The sequence below is a fragment of the Elephantulus edwardii genome, unplaced genomic scaffold (assembly GCF_000299155.1).
Source record: "Elephantulus edwardii isolate Elephantulus edwardi_28Jun2011 unplaced genomic scaffold, EleEdw1.0 scaffold00246, whole genome shotgun sequence".
Classification (NCBI taxonomy): Eukaryota; Metazoa; Chordata; class Mammalia; order Macroscelidea; family Macroscelididae; genus Elephantulus; species Elephantulus edwardii.
Window position 1 is genome coordinate 3,491,902 of NW_006399996.1, and position 14,133 is coordinate 3,506,034.

At 44.6% G+C, this 14,133-nt stretch overlaps 1 protein-coding gene across 1 annotated transcript in view; it reads left to right on the plus strand.

Annotated features, from left to right (window-relative positions):
• The first annotated feature begins 2,831 nt into the window (after window positions 1–2,831).
• PFAS (phosphoribosylformylglycinamidine synthase) overlaps window positions 2,832–14,133 on the plus strand; it is a 20,413-nt gene continuing 9,111 nt past the window's right edge. Inside the window, exons 1-10 of the mRNA XM_006899185.1 lie at window positions 2,832–2,996; window positions 3,386–3,521; window positions 4,312–4,417; window positions 4,799–4,988; window positions 5,063–5,168; window positions 5,759–5,899; window positions 6,014–6,138; window positions 6,299–6,427; window positions 6,954–7,085; window positions 7,174–7,302. Of these exons, the coding sequence (XP_006899247.1) occupies window positions 2,855–2,996; window positions 3,386–3,521; window positions 4,312–4,417; window positions 4,799–4,988; window positions 5,063–5,168; window positions 5,759–5,899; window positions 6,014–6,138; window positions 6,299–6,427; window positions 6,954–7,085; window positions 7,174–7,302 (1,336 nt within the window). The 5' untranslated portion in view covers window positions 2,832–2,854. The remainder of the gene's footprint in view (window positions 2,997–3,385; window positions 3,522–4,311; window positions 4,418–4,798; window positions 4,989–5,062; window positions 5,169–5,758; window positions 5,900–6,013; window positions 6,139–6,298; window positions 6,428–6,953; window positions 7,086–7,173; window positions 7,303–14,133) is intronic.

Consider the following 14,133-nt stretch of genomic DNA (forward strand, 5'->3'; position numbering starts at 1 on the left):
CAACTGTTTAAGTGTTCAATTATCAATAAGCCAAAGTCTGTGGAAGGCCATAATGGCCCTGCTTTAAGTGGTTCACTACTACCGCAGCTCACCACGCTGTCTCTGCCTCTGCCGCCATCTTGGATCTCCCACAATGCTGTCATTTTATATTGACCTGTGCCAAATGGATTGTTGTTGGAGTTAAAAAACCAATACATTATTAGGCCAGATGAATGATGATGTTGGCTTGGACTGGAGTGATGATAGTAGAGGTGAAAAGTGGGATATATCTGGAATTTTGTTGATGGATTTGAGGTAGAGAGGGGTGGAAAAGGAATTCATGTTATTTTCTGGTTTTGGCTTAAGCAACTGATTAAATGATACTATTTACTGAGGTAGGGGAATTGCACATTTAGAAAAACGGCGAGTTTTCTCTTTTGGTTCTGACTATTGTTGGTGATCATGAGACAGCTATGTAGAAGTGTCGTGTAAGTATTTAGATGTATTAGTCTGCAGTTTCAGAGAGCTCTCGTGCTAAGGAGTTGTGCTGCCAACCCAAATCCACCAAATGAAATCCTTGGCTGAAAGATAGGCATGCCCTTCTTAGAGAGGAGGTTACTGCCTCTGAAAATCCCCTAGAATATTGGCTATGAGTACATAACAGCAGCAGCCTACAATTTCAGCGAGAGTGACTACTGTTCAGTAAAATCATTAAATATGTTGGTAAATAGCTATGACCATATGAAGTTGCCATTTTTTTACCCAGAAATGGTTGAATGCTGGCAATTTCATTGGCTCATTTTCTTCAGGGGTAGTTAAAACTAGGACAGGATGAATCATTTAGAAAACGTGTAAAAAGAAGAGAAAGAACATTTGGTGGTTGGACAGAGAGTAGGAGCCAGTCTAAGAAGGGTAGTAGGTAAGAAAGAGGAGGATCAGGTGAATGGGCTATCGTTGAAACCAAAAGAGGAAGGTGTTTGGAGAAAGAGAGAGTGAATAAGTAAAGTGCTACTGAGTCCAGTTGTGAAAAGAACCAGTAAGAGATCTGGATTGATAACATAGTAGTCCTTGATGATTTTAATAGGAATAGCCATAGACTTAATTCAGTCATCCAAGCTCAGAGGTCAGGCTGTGAATATCCTTCTGCCTTTGTTGAAGAAAAGTAGAACATGTCTGTGAGCTTTATGTATCTGGTCATAGTTGATTGGCTGATGCTGAGGAAGTGCCCTTGAGGAATGGGACGGTGAGGAGAGCATCCCAGAGGAGGGCAGACACTTAGGGGGAGCTTCTGATTGGGGGCATAGGCATTCTAGGAGGGGCCCAGAAAGGATAGATAGAAAGCCAGGCAAAGTTTGGTAAATAAAGCCACAATCCTGCTGAGAAGCAAATGGGATTAGACTTTTGAAATAATTGGGGATATATATAGAGGACTTTTGAATGTCAGGCTAAAGACTTTGAATTTCACTTGAGTTGGGGCATAATTCCAGGAAGCACTGAAGTAGAGGAAGCATCATTTAGCTTCACCACTCAGACTCAGCTTCACTCCTAAAATGCGTGGTTGATGCCCACACTCCCTTGACCTTAGCCATACTGAACTGGATACTTACTGACTCCTTCAGTAAAACATAACCTCTATGAGGGGAGAAGTAATTCCTGACTCCTTCACAGCTATGTTCTTATGACCTTGCTTGCGGTCCAGCAGGTGGTTTATTTGTTGAAGATGTACCTAGACACCTCCTTCCCATTTTTTTTTTTAAACTTAGCAAAACAAGTAAAAAATGTTTACTGAGGTAATACATAGAAGGCATGGTTGGTGAAAGATAGAGACAGGCCACGCAAAAGCATTAAAGAGAAAAGGGAAGAAATAAAGATGGGGTGGGGTGGGGACAGAACCCACCCTGGAAATCAGGGATGGACCCAAACCTTTCAGCATGCTGCCAGCAGAAGAGAGGGAACCTCCAGTGAGTCCTGCTTTCATTGGCCCCCAGTTTCCTGAGACTGACCATAGCCTTGCCCCGCCTAGGGACCTGTGAGATGGTTTGGGATTTTGATCCTCTGCATTCCTAAGAGAGGGGGCTTCTTCACCTAGATGCATCTGGGTTTTTGTTGGTTTGGTTTTGGTATTTTTTTTGGTGTTTTGTTTTTTTTTTTAACTTTCTGAGCAACCTTGCTTTTGCAGTGGTAGAGAGAGACTAGATAGCACTTCTATCCCTTGATGTTACCCCCGAGAGATATCCAAGCCCTGGTTCTACAGGGAATTGGACGACGAGATCTTTCTGGCTACTTTTTGCTGACATTGGGCATAGGCCTGCCTACTAGTTCAGTGCTGAGCCTTTCCATCTCTGTCCCTAAAGGAGACTGCTGGCTGGTGATAAGCGAGACAAGCTTATGACTCATCCCTTTCTGAAACTCATTGCAGCCATTGACTTCTGAGAGAACAAATAAGTCTGTCCTAGAGAGTGTGAAGCCAGGTTGCTTCTTGGAGGCAAGGAGTTTGAGACTCCATCTCACATGCTTTGGACATGTTGTCACAAGGGGCCAGTTCTTGGAGAAGGACTTCATACTTGGAAGGAAAGAGAGTCAGTGCAAGAGAGAAAGACCCTTTCAGCATGCTGCCAGCAGATAGAGAAACCCATCCCACATTATTAAAGCCTACATTTTACAGGATTAGTTAAAAATCTCTCAGGTTACTTCCCCCCCCCCCACCCCCCAGGTTACTCTTGCCCTTCTGGATAGCCATATAAATTCCCTCCACTCAACCCCTACTACATGAAAAGTTTCAACTCTCCTTGAACTTGAATTTGACTTGACAGGCTATAGTGAGTATTCTTTTTTAGGACCCCAGCTCCTCTCTCCAGCAAAGGATTCCTGCAGGATGTCTCCAGTCCTTCACTTCTACGTCCTTCCCTCTGGCCATGAGGATGCAGCCTTTGGACGCATTCTGAGGAAGCTGAAAGGGAAGCTGCCAGAGCTGCAGGGTGTTAAGACGGAGCTGTGTTACAATGTGAACTGGACAGGTTAGGCCCAGGGGTTGGATTCTTTTTTTTTTTTTTTTATTAAATGTTATTAATTTTAATGAACATTTACAGAGATTTTGGGTTTTCATTCATTCATTGTTGCACTGTTTTCTCTACCCTCCTCCCCAGTTCGTTCTTTTTTTTACCCCCCTTGAAAGTCTGTTTTAATTGTCCACTTGCCACAGTGCTTGTCAAAGTCAGTTCTGATTAATCTCCTTTGTCAGTGTGTCCTTTGCCATTCCCTATCACTCCTCCCTGAGAGAGACTTCACCCTGATTCATAGGGAAAAGGGGATGGCGTATTCTCTTAGCTACTAGGGGTTGGATTCTTGAGGACTTGCCTTGATGCTGAGGCCAGTCTCAAGGTATCCTCACTCTGTCTCCCTGCAGCTGATTCCCTCCCTAACACCGAGGAGATGAAGAAGTTGAAGTGGCTCTTTGGCTGCCCTTTATTGCTGGATGATGTTGCTCATGAGTCCTGGTTCTCTCCTACCCCAAATGACCTGGTGCTAGAGGTTGGACCCAGGTAAGTACGTCTGCCTGGAGTCCCTTATTCCAGCATGCCCTTTAGACACAGCTGCTTGCCCCTTTCACATGATCTTTAGGGAAATATATTCTCCTTCCATTCCATCCCCTTTACTACATCTTGTCCCTGTGCTTGGAATCCATGGCCATACCTTCCACATTTGGGAAGGTGATTTTTTTTTTGAACAAGTTTATTAAGGCAAAGGAGCATATTGGTAGGACTGGAGGTATTCCCAAATTAGATATCTAGGGCGCATCATCAGAGGGGAGAGGATAAGAAAGGGCAGCAGGGAAAGAGGGGGGGAAGAGAACGAAAGAAAAGGCTGCCTCTTGGCGAGGGATGGCTCAGTACCCTGATGTTCTGGCTCGGGGCTGAGGGCACAGAGAGCCTTTCAAGGCTGAGCTAGTGCCCAAGAAGCTCCACAAGTAAAGCAAGTTGTATTCCGAGAAGTTGAAGTTGTAGTTGTTTGATGATGTTGTTATGTGCTATTGAGTTGGAACCAACTCACAGCTGACCCTCCAGTAGGTTCTCAGAGGTTGTAAGCCTCACAGGTGTTATTGCCCATCTTTCTCCCTCAGAGCAGCTGGTGGATTTGAACCATATGTGTTTCGGTTGGCAGCATAACTACGACTGGGCCACCAGAGCTGCCAGTGTGACCTGAGTGACCTTTGAAAACCTGAGGCTGGAGGTCACTGGTTATAGAGGCTGTACTCGGAGCTAGCAGGAGGCGGGATCCATCTTCCCACCTGGCTCCAGGACTCTGGTATTAATCATCTGACCCACTCCTCAGGCTGAACTTCTCTACCCCAGCATCTACCAACATTGTGTCAGTGTGCCACGCCGCTGGACTGGAGGCTGTGGATCGTGTGGAGACTACTCGGCGCTACTGGCTTTCTGTGAGGCAATGGGGGATTAAGAGGAAGAGATGAGATTAAGTCCTACACTCTGGGAACAAAAAGAAAATTGGGGAAGAATTCCTATTTGGTGTCTGCCCTGTGTGATTATGCAGAATATCCTTAGGTGGTGGAGGGTAGGGAAGTATGTGGGGGACACTTGGCCACGGTGAATGAGGCAGAAGTCCAGCCTTAGTTCCCCTTCCTCATCTGCTCCCCTGTCTTGACGTGGACTCTGCTCGAAGGGGCATGTTTTCTAGTCTGCCTAGAGGCGCCTGTGTACTAGCAGAACCTTGGTTGTACAGGATAGCAGTGCTGAGGCTGGACCATTTGTCTTTACATCTTCATCTTACCCTTTGCCCTGTGTGTGTGTGTGTCCCCCAGTTTAACCAACTGCCTCCAGCTGTGGTGAAGACCCTTGCACTTGATACCCTGCATGACCAGATGACAGAGCAGTGCTTCCTGCAACCCATTCAGAGTTTCTCTCCTGAGAGCACCCGAGCACCCCTTGATGGCCCCATCGACATATTGGGCAAGGGCCGGGCTGCTCTGGAGAAGGCCAACCTGGAGCTAGGTAGGCCAGGGCCTGTGGGAGATGAGGGAGGGCCCGAGAGAGGCTGGGCTGCAGCTCTGGGATCTGCTTCCTAGGTTTGGCCCTAGATTCCTGGGACCTGGATTTCTACACCAGGCGCTTCCAGGAGTTGCAGCGGAATCCCAGCACTGTGGAGGCCTTTGACTTGGCTCAGTCCAATAGGTGGGAAGGAGCAATGATGTTCTGATGTCTTGAGTCGTAGTAGTTGAAAGGGAAAAACACAGTACCTACCCTCATGGCTCCCACTTGGCTTCGAGGCCTTCCTGGATGTATCTGAGGACCTGGGCTTCCCCTTTTATCCATTAGGCTATGTTCAGATCTGGATTTTTGTCTCCACTTTTGAGTTTGGATTGCTCTCAGTGGTGGAATGCTTACAGATTATGGCATTTTAAAATTTATTTTGGCCTGTTCTCTAAGAACTAGTTGGCTATATTTCTGCTATTAAACGTTGTTGGTGTTACTGAGCTGATTTGGGTTCATTGTGTCCCCATGCTAGCATGTAGAACAGGCCTATACCTATGGCTTTCTGGGCTGTGGCCTTTATGGAATCAGATCCCTGAGTCCTTTTTCCTCTGGTGGAGCTACTGGTTGGATTGAGCTCCCAGCTGTTTGGTTAGCAACTAAATGCTTAACTGTTGTACCATAAGGTTTCTTTTTTAAAATATTATCAGAGGTTAAATGGTGGTGTGGATACATGCAAAGACTGAGAAATCCCCAGCCCTGGCCTTCTCCTCCCTGCATCCCCCTTGCAGTGAACACAGCCGACACTGGTTCTTCAAGGGTCGGCTCCACTTGGACGGACAGGAGCTGCCTCACTCATTGTTTGAGTCCATCATGAGTACTCAGGCATCCTCCAACTCCAACAACATCCTCAAGTTCTGTGACAACAGCAGGTGGGCTCTGCGGGAGACTGGAGTGGCCTGGGACCTGGGGGAGGGCCTGGGTGCTGGCTGTGCTGGTGTCAAATCTCGGGAAGGAAGTGGGGTCCAGAATGACTGTGTCTGCAGTGCCATCCAGGGAAAGGATGTCAGATTCCTGAGGCCGGAAGACCCTACCCAGCCAAGCCGCTTCCGGCAACAGCAGGGGCTGAGACATGTAGTCTTCACAGCAGAGACCCACAACTTCCCCACAGGTGACCTGGGTCCCCAGGAAGGGTAGGAAGAAAGGTGAGAATAAGGGAGGGCCAAGGTCATGTCATGTAGGAGAAGCTGGTTGTCTTATCCTCCATGAAAATTGTCAGGGAGGGGGCCTGTCCCTGTGGCGCCCTCACCTCTCCTGTTCCGTCTTCACAGGAGTAGCACCTTTCAGTGGTGCCACCACGGGGACTGGGGGTCGGATCCGAGATGTCCAGTGCACAGGCCGAGGTGCCCATGTGGTGGCTGGTACTGCCGGCTATTGCTTTGGAAACCTGCACATCCCCGGTCAGTCTCTCCTTCCTCCACCCCTCTTCCAGATTCCTTGTCTTAACAAGGACTGGTTCTTTGATCTCTGAGGTTAAAAGGTTGTCCTGGGTGCCTTTCCTTGAGAGTGAGGGCTCTGTAGTAGTAGGTCATTCGTGTGCTGAGATCACGAGGAGTTACAGTCTGGTGGAGGCCTATGCTCCCAGCCAGATATTACTGAACCACAGTTCTATTTATACCTTTTCCCCACAGTTTTATTTATAAAGTAGAATCCACTTACTACGAAAACATGATGCTGAATCACTTTTGGCTCCTAAGTCCACTTTGTTAGACATTCTTAAAGATTTTTTCCTTTTATGTGGAAGGCTGATGTAGAGGGTGGGAGCAAGACCTTGCTTAATTGTACCCTCTACACTTCAAAAAATGGAACTTCCTAAAAAACTCAATGTTCTGTTTGAGTCCTTGGTAGTTTGAACTCTTTCCAAAAGCTCTGACTTCTCCGTCTGATGTTTTCCCAGTCGATCCCAACTTTGTCCTTCCTACCCAGGTTACAGTCTGCCCTGGGAGGATCCAAGCTTCCTGTATCCTGGCAATTTTGCCCAGCCCCTGGAGGTTGCCATTGAAGCCAGTAATGGGGCTTCTGACTATGGCAACAAGTTTGGAGAACCAGTTCTAGCAGGTGACTTGGAGAAGTAGTGGGCGCCTAGACCTTGAGTGAATGCTTAGGGGGTGTGGGTGACTGAACACTGTCCCACTCTGCTCTCCAGGCTTCTCCCGTTCTCTTGGCCTCCAGCTTCCTGATGGCCAGAGGCGTGAGTGGATCAAGCCCATTATGTTTAGTGGAGGCATTGGGTTCATGGAAGCTGAGCATGTGAGCAAGGAGTCCCCAGAGCCAGGTAAGAGCCTGCCACCTTCTGATAGGGCTAGCTTTTCCTTCAATGCATGACCGCTGCAGGAGGGGAACTTAAGAGCCCTTTCAGCCTCTTGGTTTTCAGTCTCCTGGCTCAATCTCTTCTTCCATATGTAAGCTTTTGAGGCCAGGCCAGGCTTTATGCCGGCTAGGCAGTCTTGGTCTTTGTTATCTCTTATCCCAGTTTATATGTGCAGAACCAGGACCTTCTTCACACTGTACATATTCTGTGTCTTGGGTCACTCTCTGTTAAGTCAAGATGATCAGTGCTTACCCCACACCTGCTGTATGCCAAGAGCTTTATCTTACAACTCAGGCCAATCAAGCAAACATTTCTTCAGCACTCATGTGCTGAGTGCTCTGGTGGAATCAAGACGGAGTCTGTTGTGTTGATTCTGACTCAGCGACCCTGAAGGACCCCACAGGACAGTAAAACCATCTGTATGGTTTCCAGGGAGCAGCTGGTATATTCAAACTGCTGACCTTCTGGTTCACAGTCTACTGATTTAACCACCATGTCACCATGACTCTTGTTTAAAACCTAGGCCTTATTTTTTAAATAGGTAACCCAGTCATAAAGTTCAAAATTCAAAAAAAGATTGTATAGTCAAAGTTTTCTTCCTGACCCCAGCCACTAGGTCTTCTTCCTAGAAATAACTAGTCAGTCAGTTGATTTGATACCCACCCTGAGGTCCTGGGGCAGGCAAGGTTCAGAGTTCTAGGCATAGAGTTGCTGTGAGGCATAGTCAACAGCACCTAACAACAACCAGAGATATTTCCTGCGTAAGTTAACAAACTCCTATCGCCTGCGACTCGACAGCACTTAACAATAACATGTATGTGCCCTGTTTTTTTAAACAAATGGTACATGCCTACATTCCTTAAAAATAACCATTTTGCTGTACAATCCATGTTCCATAAAGTTCACCTTTTAAAAATATATGTCATTTTGTGCTAGTTCCTTCCCCACTAATTATTTATATATATGTATAAAAGTGAGGGGTTTTAGTATGTTCAGCGTTGTGCATAAGTCACCATTTAATTGCAGAATGTTTTCATCACCTTAGAATAAAACATGATAAAAAGGGGAAGAGGGGAGAAAAATCATTGGTATAGCAGAGGTTGGTGTGTGGGAATGGAGCTGATGGTGAAGGAATAGGAAATGTTCAATAGGGACTTGAAAAGGTAGGGTGATAATAGGCACAGAGGAGTGCTGGAGCAGAGTAGAACAAACAGGTCTGTCCTGGAGAAGGTGAAACCAAATTGCTTCTTTGAGGCAAGAATTTTGAAGCTCAGTCCTTGGAGAAGGACATCATGCTTGGAAGGGTGGAGGGATAGTACAAGAGAGGATGACCCTGGATGAGATGGACTGACACAGTGATGGGTAATGAGGGTTGGTGGATCAGAGACAGGTTAGCTCAAGATAGAGCAGGATTCAGAGCTATTATACATAGGGTCACTATGAGTCACGGGTGACTTAAAGGCATATAACAATGGTAATTAATTATATAAAATAAAATGTATAGTCACTATGAGTCACAGGCACATAACAACAATATGAATGATTATATAAAATACAAGGCACGTTTGTTATGTGTTGTCAAATTGCCTATGACTCATAGTGACCCTTTGTACAACAGTTCTGAACCCTGCCCTATACTGAACCAGTCTCACTCATTCTTAAGACACCAATCCATAGCCCCAGTTACTGTGTTGGTCCATCTCATCCTGTGTCTTCCTCTCCAGCACTGTCCCTCCACCCTTTGGAGCGTGGTATCCTTTTCCAAAGACTCTGCCCTCCTGGTCTTGTGACCAAAGTATGTGAAACAGAACTTCAAAATCCTGGCCTCCAAGGAGAAACATGATTTCACCCTCTCCAAGAAAGACCTATTTGTTCTCTTGGAGGTCCGTTGTATGTTCAATACTCTTCTCCAGCACCACAACTCGAAGGCATCAATTCTTCTCTGTCATCCTTAGTCATTGTCCAGTTCTCTGATGCATAACAAATAATTGTGAAGACCATGGTCTGGACCTTGTACCCACATCACGCTGTCTTCACCCTCCTCTAGCCTCTGAAACAACTTGTTTTTTCTTTTATTTACATATTTTGGATATTTTTTTGTAAATGGCATATAGTGGGTCTTTTATGGCCAGCTTTTAAACTGTTGCCCATGTTGTACCATGTAACAAGACTTTGTTCCTTTTTTGGCTGAAAAATGTTTCATGGTATAGATAATATCCAATTTTTATGTTCAAATGAACATTTGAATTGTTTATATTTTTTTAATATGATAGTTCATGTACAGAGTTTTTATTTATTTATTTTTAATACGGAATGCTTCACGAATTTGCATGTCATCCTTGCACAGGGGCCATGCTAATCTTCTGTCTCATTTTAATTTTAGTATATGTGCTGCTGAAGCAAGCACTCACGTACAAATTTTTATATGAACATATATTTCCTCTTAGGTAACTGTCTCAAGGTGGAATTGCCAGTTGTAGAGCAACTGTTGAGATTTTTTGAAGACCTGCCAAGCTGTTTTACACAGCAGCTGCACCATTTTATTTTTTCCCCTAAAAGTGTATCATAGTTCTCTTTCTCCATATCCTTACCAGCATTTCTTGTCAACTTGGCTGGGCCCAGGTACTCATTGTTATGCTATTATTTTTCTCCATTTTGTGGTCTGTCATTATCCTCTGTGTTGTAAATCTTCACGTGTGATGTTAATAGAGTAAACGTAGAGATATGTGATGTTAATAAGCAAAGTGCAGTCTGCAGGACTAACCTATATCAAGTCAGTTTTGATTTTTTAAATTGTGATATAAGGAAAAGTTTACTGAACAAATTGATTTTCCATTCAGCCAATCATACGCATTTTGTCTTATAACATTAATTGCTATTATGTTATTAGGTGCCAAACATTGGAACTCGTAGCTGATCCTCCAGGTTTTCAGAGGCTGTAAATTGCACAAGAAGAAACTGCCCATCTTTCTCCCTCAGTTGCTGGTGGGTTCAAACAGCCTGCCTTTGGATTGTCAGTGTCACTTTTTAGCCACTAGGCCACCAGAGCTCCTTATGACGTTACTTAAAATACCCGCATCTGTAACAACATTCTTCCCATTTCTTTATTATTTGTTACTACTTCTACCCAATCCCTTTCTACTTTCTGAGCTTTATCTTTGGGCAAATGCTACCTTTTTAATTTTCTGTGATTGATTGTTCTCAAGTGAGTCTACCTCTTTGATATTGTTTACCATTCAGGTCTGCCATTGTTTGACTCTTAAGTTGAACCCCGGTGAGTGTAGTTCTAGGCTGTAGGATGAAGGGCGAATAGTGCAGGGTAGGAGTCGGAAGTTCAAGCAGTCTCTTTTCAACTGACAAGCCTGGCTACTTGTAGGATTTTTACTTTTCTTACACATTTCCTCCCACTCTGTCCAGGGAACCGAGCACCCTCTCTAGTGTTTCTCTGGGTCATGGGGCTGAGGTAGCCTCTTGGGCTAATTATCTCTATGCGATGTTGGTTTTCTTTACTCTTTGTTACAGACTGTTACACCTTAGATGCCTGCTCCCAACCTTTGAAGACTTTATTTCCTACTCACCCAAGTAGAATGTCAGATACTCTCTTTGTGGACTGTTTGCCAGTTAACCTTCATGGTTCCTCCTCAGGCCCTAAGACCAACCATTCATTTCCTCAGGGTGTTTTAGTTATATAAGCAAACACTCTTGTTTATGTAACATTGCTTCCTGTTGACTTTGCTGTCTCCATGCATATATTTGCAGTATGTACAGGTACCTGCTGTGTACGGTCCTGGGTGTGGTTTCACCTGCCCATACCTGTTTCTCTTACCTGTCTTCCTGTATGTTCACTTATAGATTAATGTCTGGTATTGATGATAATGCAGGATTGTGTGGGTTTGCCCTTGTTGAGCTTTATTTCATGAGCTTACTTGCTATTTCTATATAATAGTTAGAGAAAGTCTTTTCAGATCAGTTCCTCAGCTTTAATTTATTTATCCTATTGTGGAGTTGTAAGGGTTGTTATATATACTTGGGGCACAAGTTCCTTTTTAGATAAGTGCTTTGCAAATCTTTTTTCATATTTGCACATTATCTTTTTGCTTTTTATGGTGTCCTTGGAAGCACAAACCCTTAATTTTTTAAAAAATTTTATACTGATTTATTTACAGAGTCAAATACATTATTTTTCACACCACATCTTTCCCATTTCCTTCACCCCTCTCCAAACCCTTTATTTTAGTGAAGTAAAATTTGTTTTTCTTTCTCTGCTTACTTCAGCTTTTGGTGTCATCTGAGAAACTTTTATCTAATCCAGAGTCATGGAGATTTACTGATTTCCTCCCCCCCAATAGTTACTTTTTTTAACTCTTGTATTAGGGGTTTGGTCTTCTTTCTCTTCTGTCTCCGCAATGACAGTTTGCACTCTTCCTGGATGATACCTTTGATATCCTCCCACAGCTCATCTGGTCTTCGCTCATTAGTGTTCAAGGCCTCAAACCTGTTCCTGAGATGGTTCTGAAATTCAGGTGGGATAGACTCAAAGTCATATTTTGGTTCCCGTGGATTCAGTTTAATTTTCCTCAGCTTCAGCTTGAACTTGCATATGAGTAGTTGGTGATCTATCCCACAATCCACTCTTGGTACCAGCAGTCAGGAAATCAAAAAGCGTATCGCGATGGGAAAGTCTGCCGTTAGGGACCTCTCAAACGTACTCAGGAGCAACAGTGTCTCTCTGGAGACTAAGGTGCACCTGATACAGGTCATGGTATTTGCAATCGCTTGTTATGCATCAGAGAGTTGGACAGTGACTAGGGAGGACAGAAGGAGAGTGGATGCTTTTGAGCTGTGGTGCCGGAGAAGGGTACTGAATGTACCCTGGACTGCCAGGAAAACAAACAGATCCATCTTGGAGAGGATTAAACCAAGCTGCTCCTTGGAGGCAAGGATTCTGGGGCTTCCTCTGACATACTTTGGACATGTTGCCAGGAGGGACGGGTCCTTGGAGAGGGACATCATGCTTGGGAGGGTGGAGGGACAGCGCAGGAGGGGAAGACCCTCTATGAGATGGATTGATTCGGTGACTGGGGTAATCGGGATGGGTGTGTCAGAGGCGGTGCGGTTGGCGCAGGATAGAGCAGGGTTTAGAGCTGTTGTGCATAGGGTCGCTATGAGTCGGAAACGACTCGATGGCACATAACAACAACAATCCCACAATCAGCTCCTGGCCTAGTTTTCAAAGCTGATATTGAGCTTCTCCAGCGGTTCTTTTCACAGATGAAATCGATCTGATTCCTATACATACCATCAGGTGAAATCCATGCATATAACCTGTGCTTATGTCTCTTAAAAAACGCATTTGCTGGGAGCTCTGGTGGCTTAGTGGCAGGTAGCTGCACTGCAATCCCAGAGGTATGTGGTTCGAATCCACCAGATGCTCTGCTGGAGAAGGAGGGGCAATCTCCTCTTGTACCAGTTAGATCTGATTTGACAACACACACACACACACACACACACACACACATAAAATAAAATAATAAAATTAAAAAAAACAACCCCAAAAACATATTTGCAATAAATAAGTCATTGTGCAAAACTCAATCATTCTCTCTCCAGCTCCATCTCTGTCACCGAGTTCATGTTTTTCAACTACTTCTTCTCTGTTCCCAACTTTTGCATTCTAGTCACCCTTTATTAACAGTGCATCTTGATTGCATGTTCGATCAATTTCCGACTGTAAAAGTTGGTAGAAATCTATTTTCTTTGGCTCTGGCTGTTGGTGCATATATCTGAATGATAGTGGTATTCACTGGACTTCCTTGTATGCATATGGATATTATATGGATATGGAAATTAAAAGATGTACTGTGATGGGAAAGTCTGCTGTTAGGGACCTCTCCAAAGCACTGGAGACTAAGTCTGATACTAAGTCTGATAAGTGTGTCTGATACGGGCCATGGTCTTTGCAATCACTTGTTATGCCTCAGAGAGTTGGACAATGACTAGGGAGGATAGAAGGAGAATTGATGCCTTCGAGCTGTGGTACTGGAGAAGAGTACTGAGTGTACTGTGGACTGCAAGGCAAACAAACAGATTCATCCTTGAGAGGGTTAAACTGGGAGGCTCCTTGGAGGCAAGGATTCTGGGGCTTCGTCTGACATACTTTGGACATGTTGTAAGGAGGGACCGGTCCTTGTAGAGGGACATCATGCTTGGGAGGGTGAAGGGACAGCACAGGAGGGGAAGGCCTCTATGAGGTGTATTGATTCAGTGACTGGAGTAATCGGAATGGGTGTGTTGGAGACAGTGTGATTGGCACAGGACAGCAGAGTTTAGGGCTGTTGTACATAGGGTCGTAGGGTCGCTATGAGTTGCAAGTGACTCAGCAGCACATAACATTATTTAGGTTTTGGATACATTTTGAATTGTTTCTAGTGTGATGTCAAAATGCCATCTTTATTTGCAGTTGTTCTTGAATATCCAGTTGTCCCTGTTGAAAAGATCCTCCTTTCCCCATTGAATGGTCCTGGTTGTTGAAAATCAGTTGATCATAAATGTCCAAGTTTATTTCTTGGCACCAAATTCTTTCCATTGATCTGTAAGTCTCTCCAATGCCACTGCCACTGCCAAACTATCCTAACTCCTGTAATTTTATGGTAAATTTTGAAATTGAGAAGTGAGAGTTCTCCAACATTGTTGATCCTTTAAGATTGTTTTGGCTCTTTTGGTTCCTTTGCACTCCCATATATATGGTTGTTGTTGTTATGTGCCGTCAAGTCGTTTGTGACTCATAGCGACCCT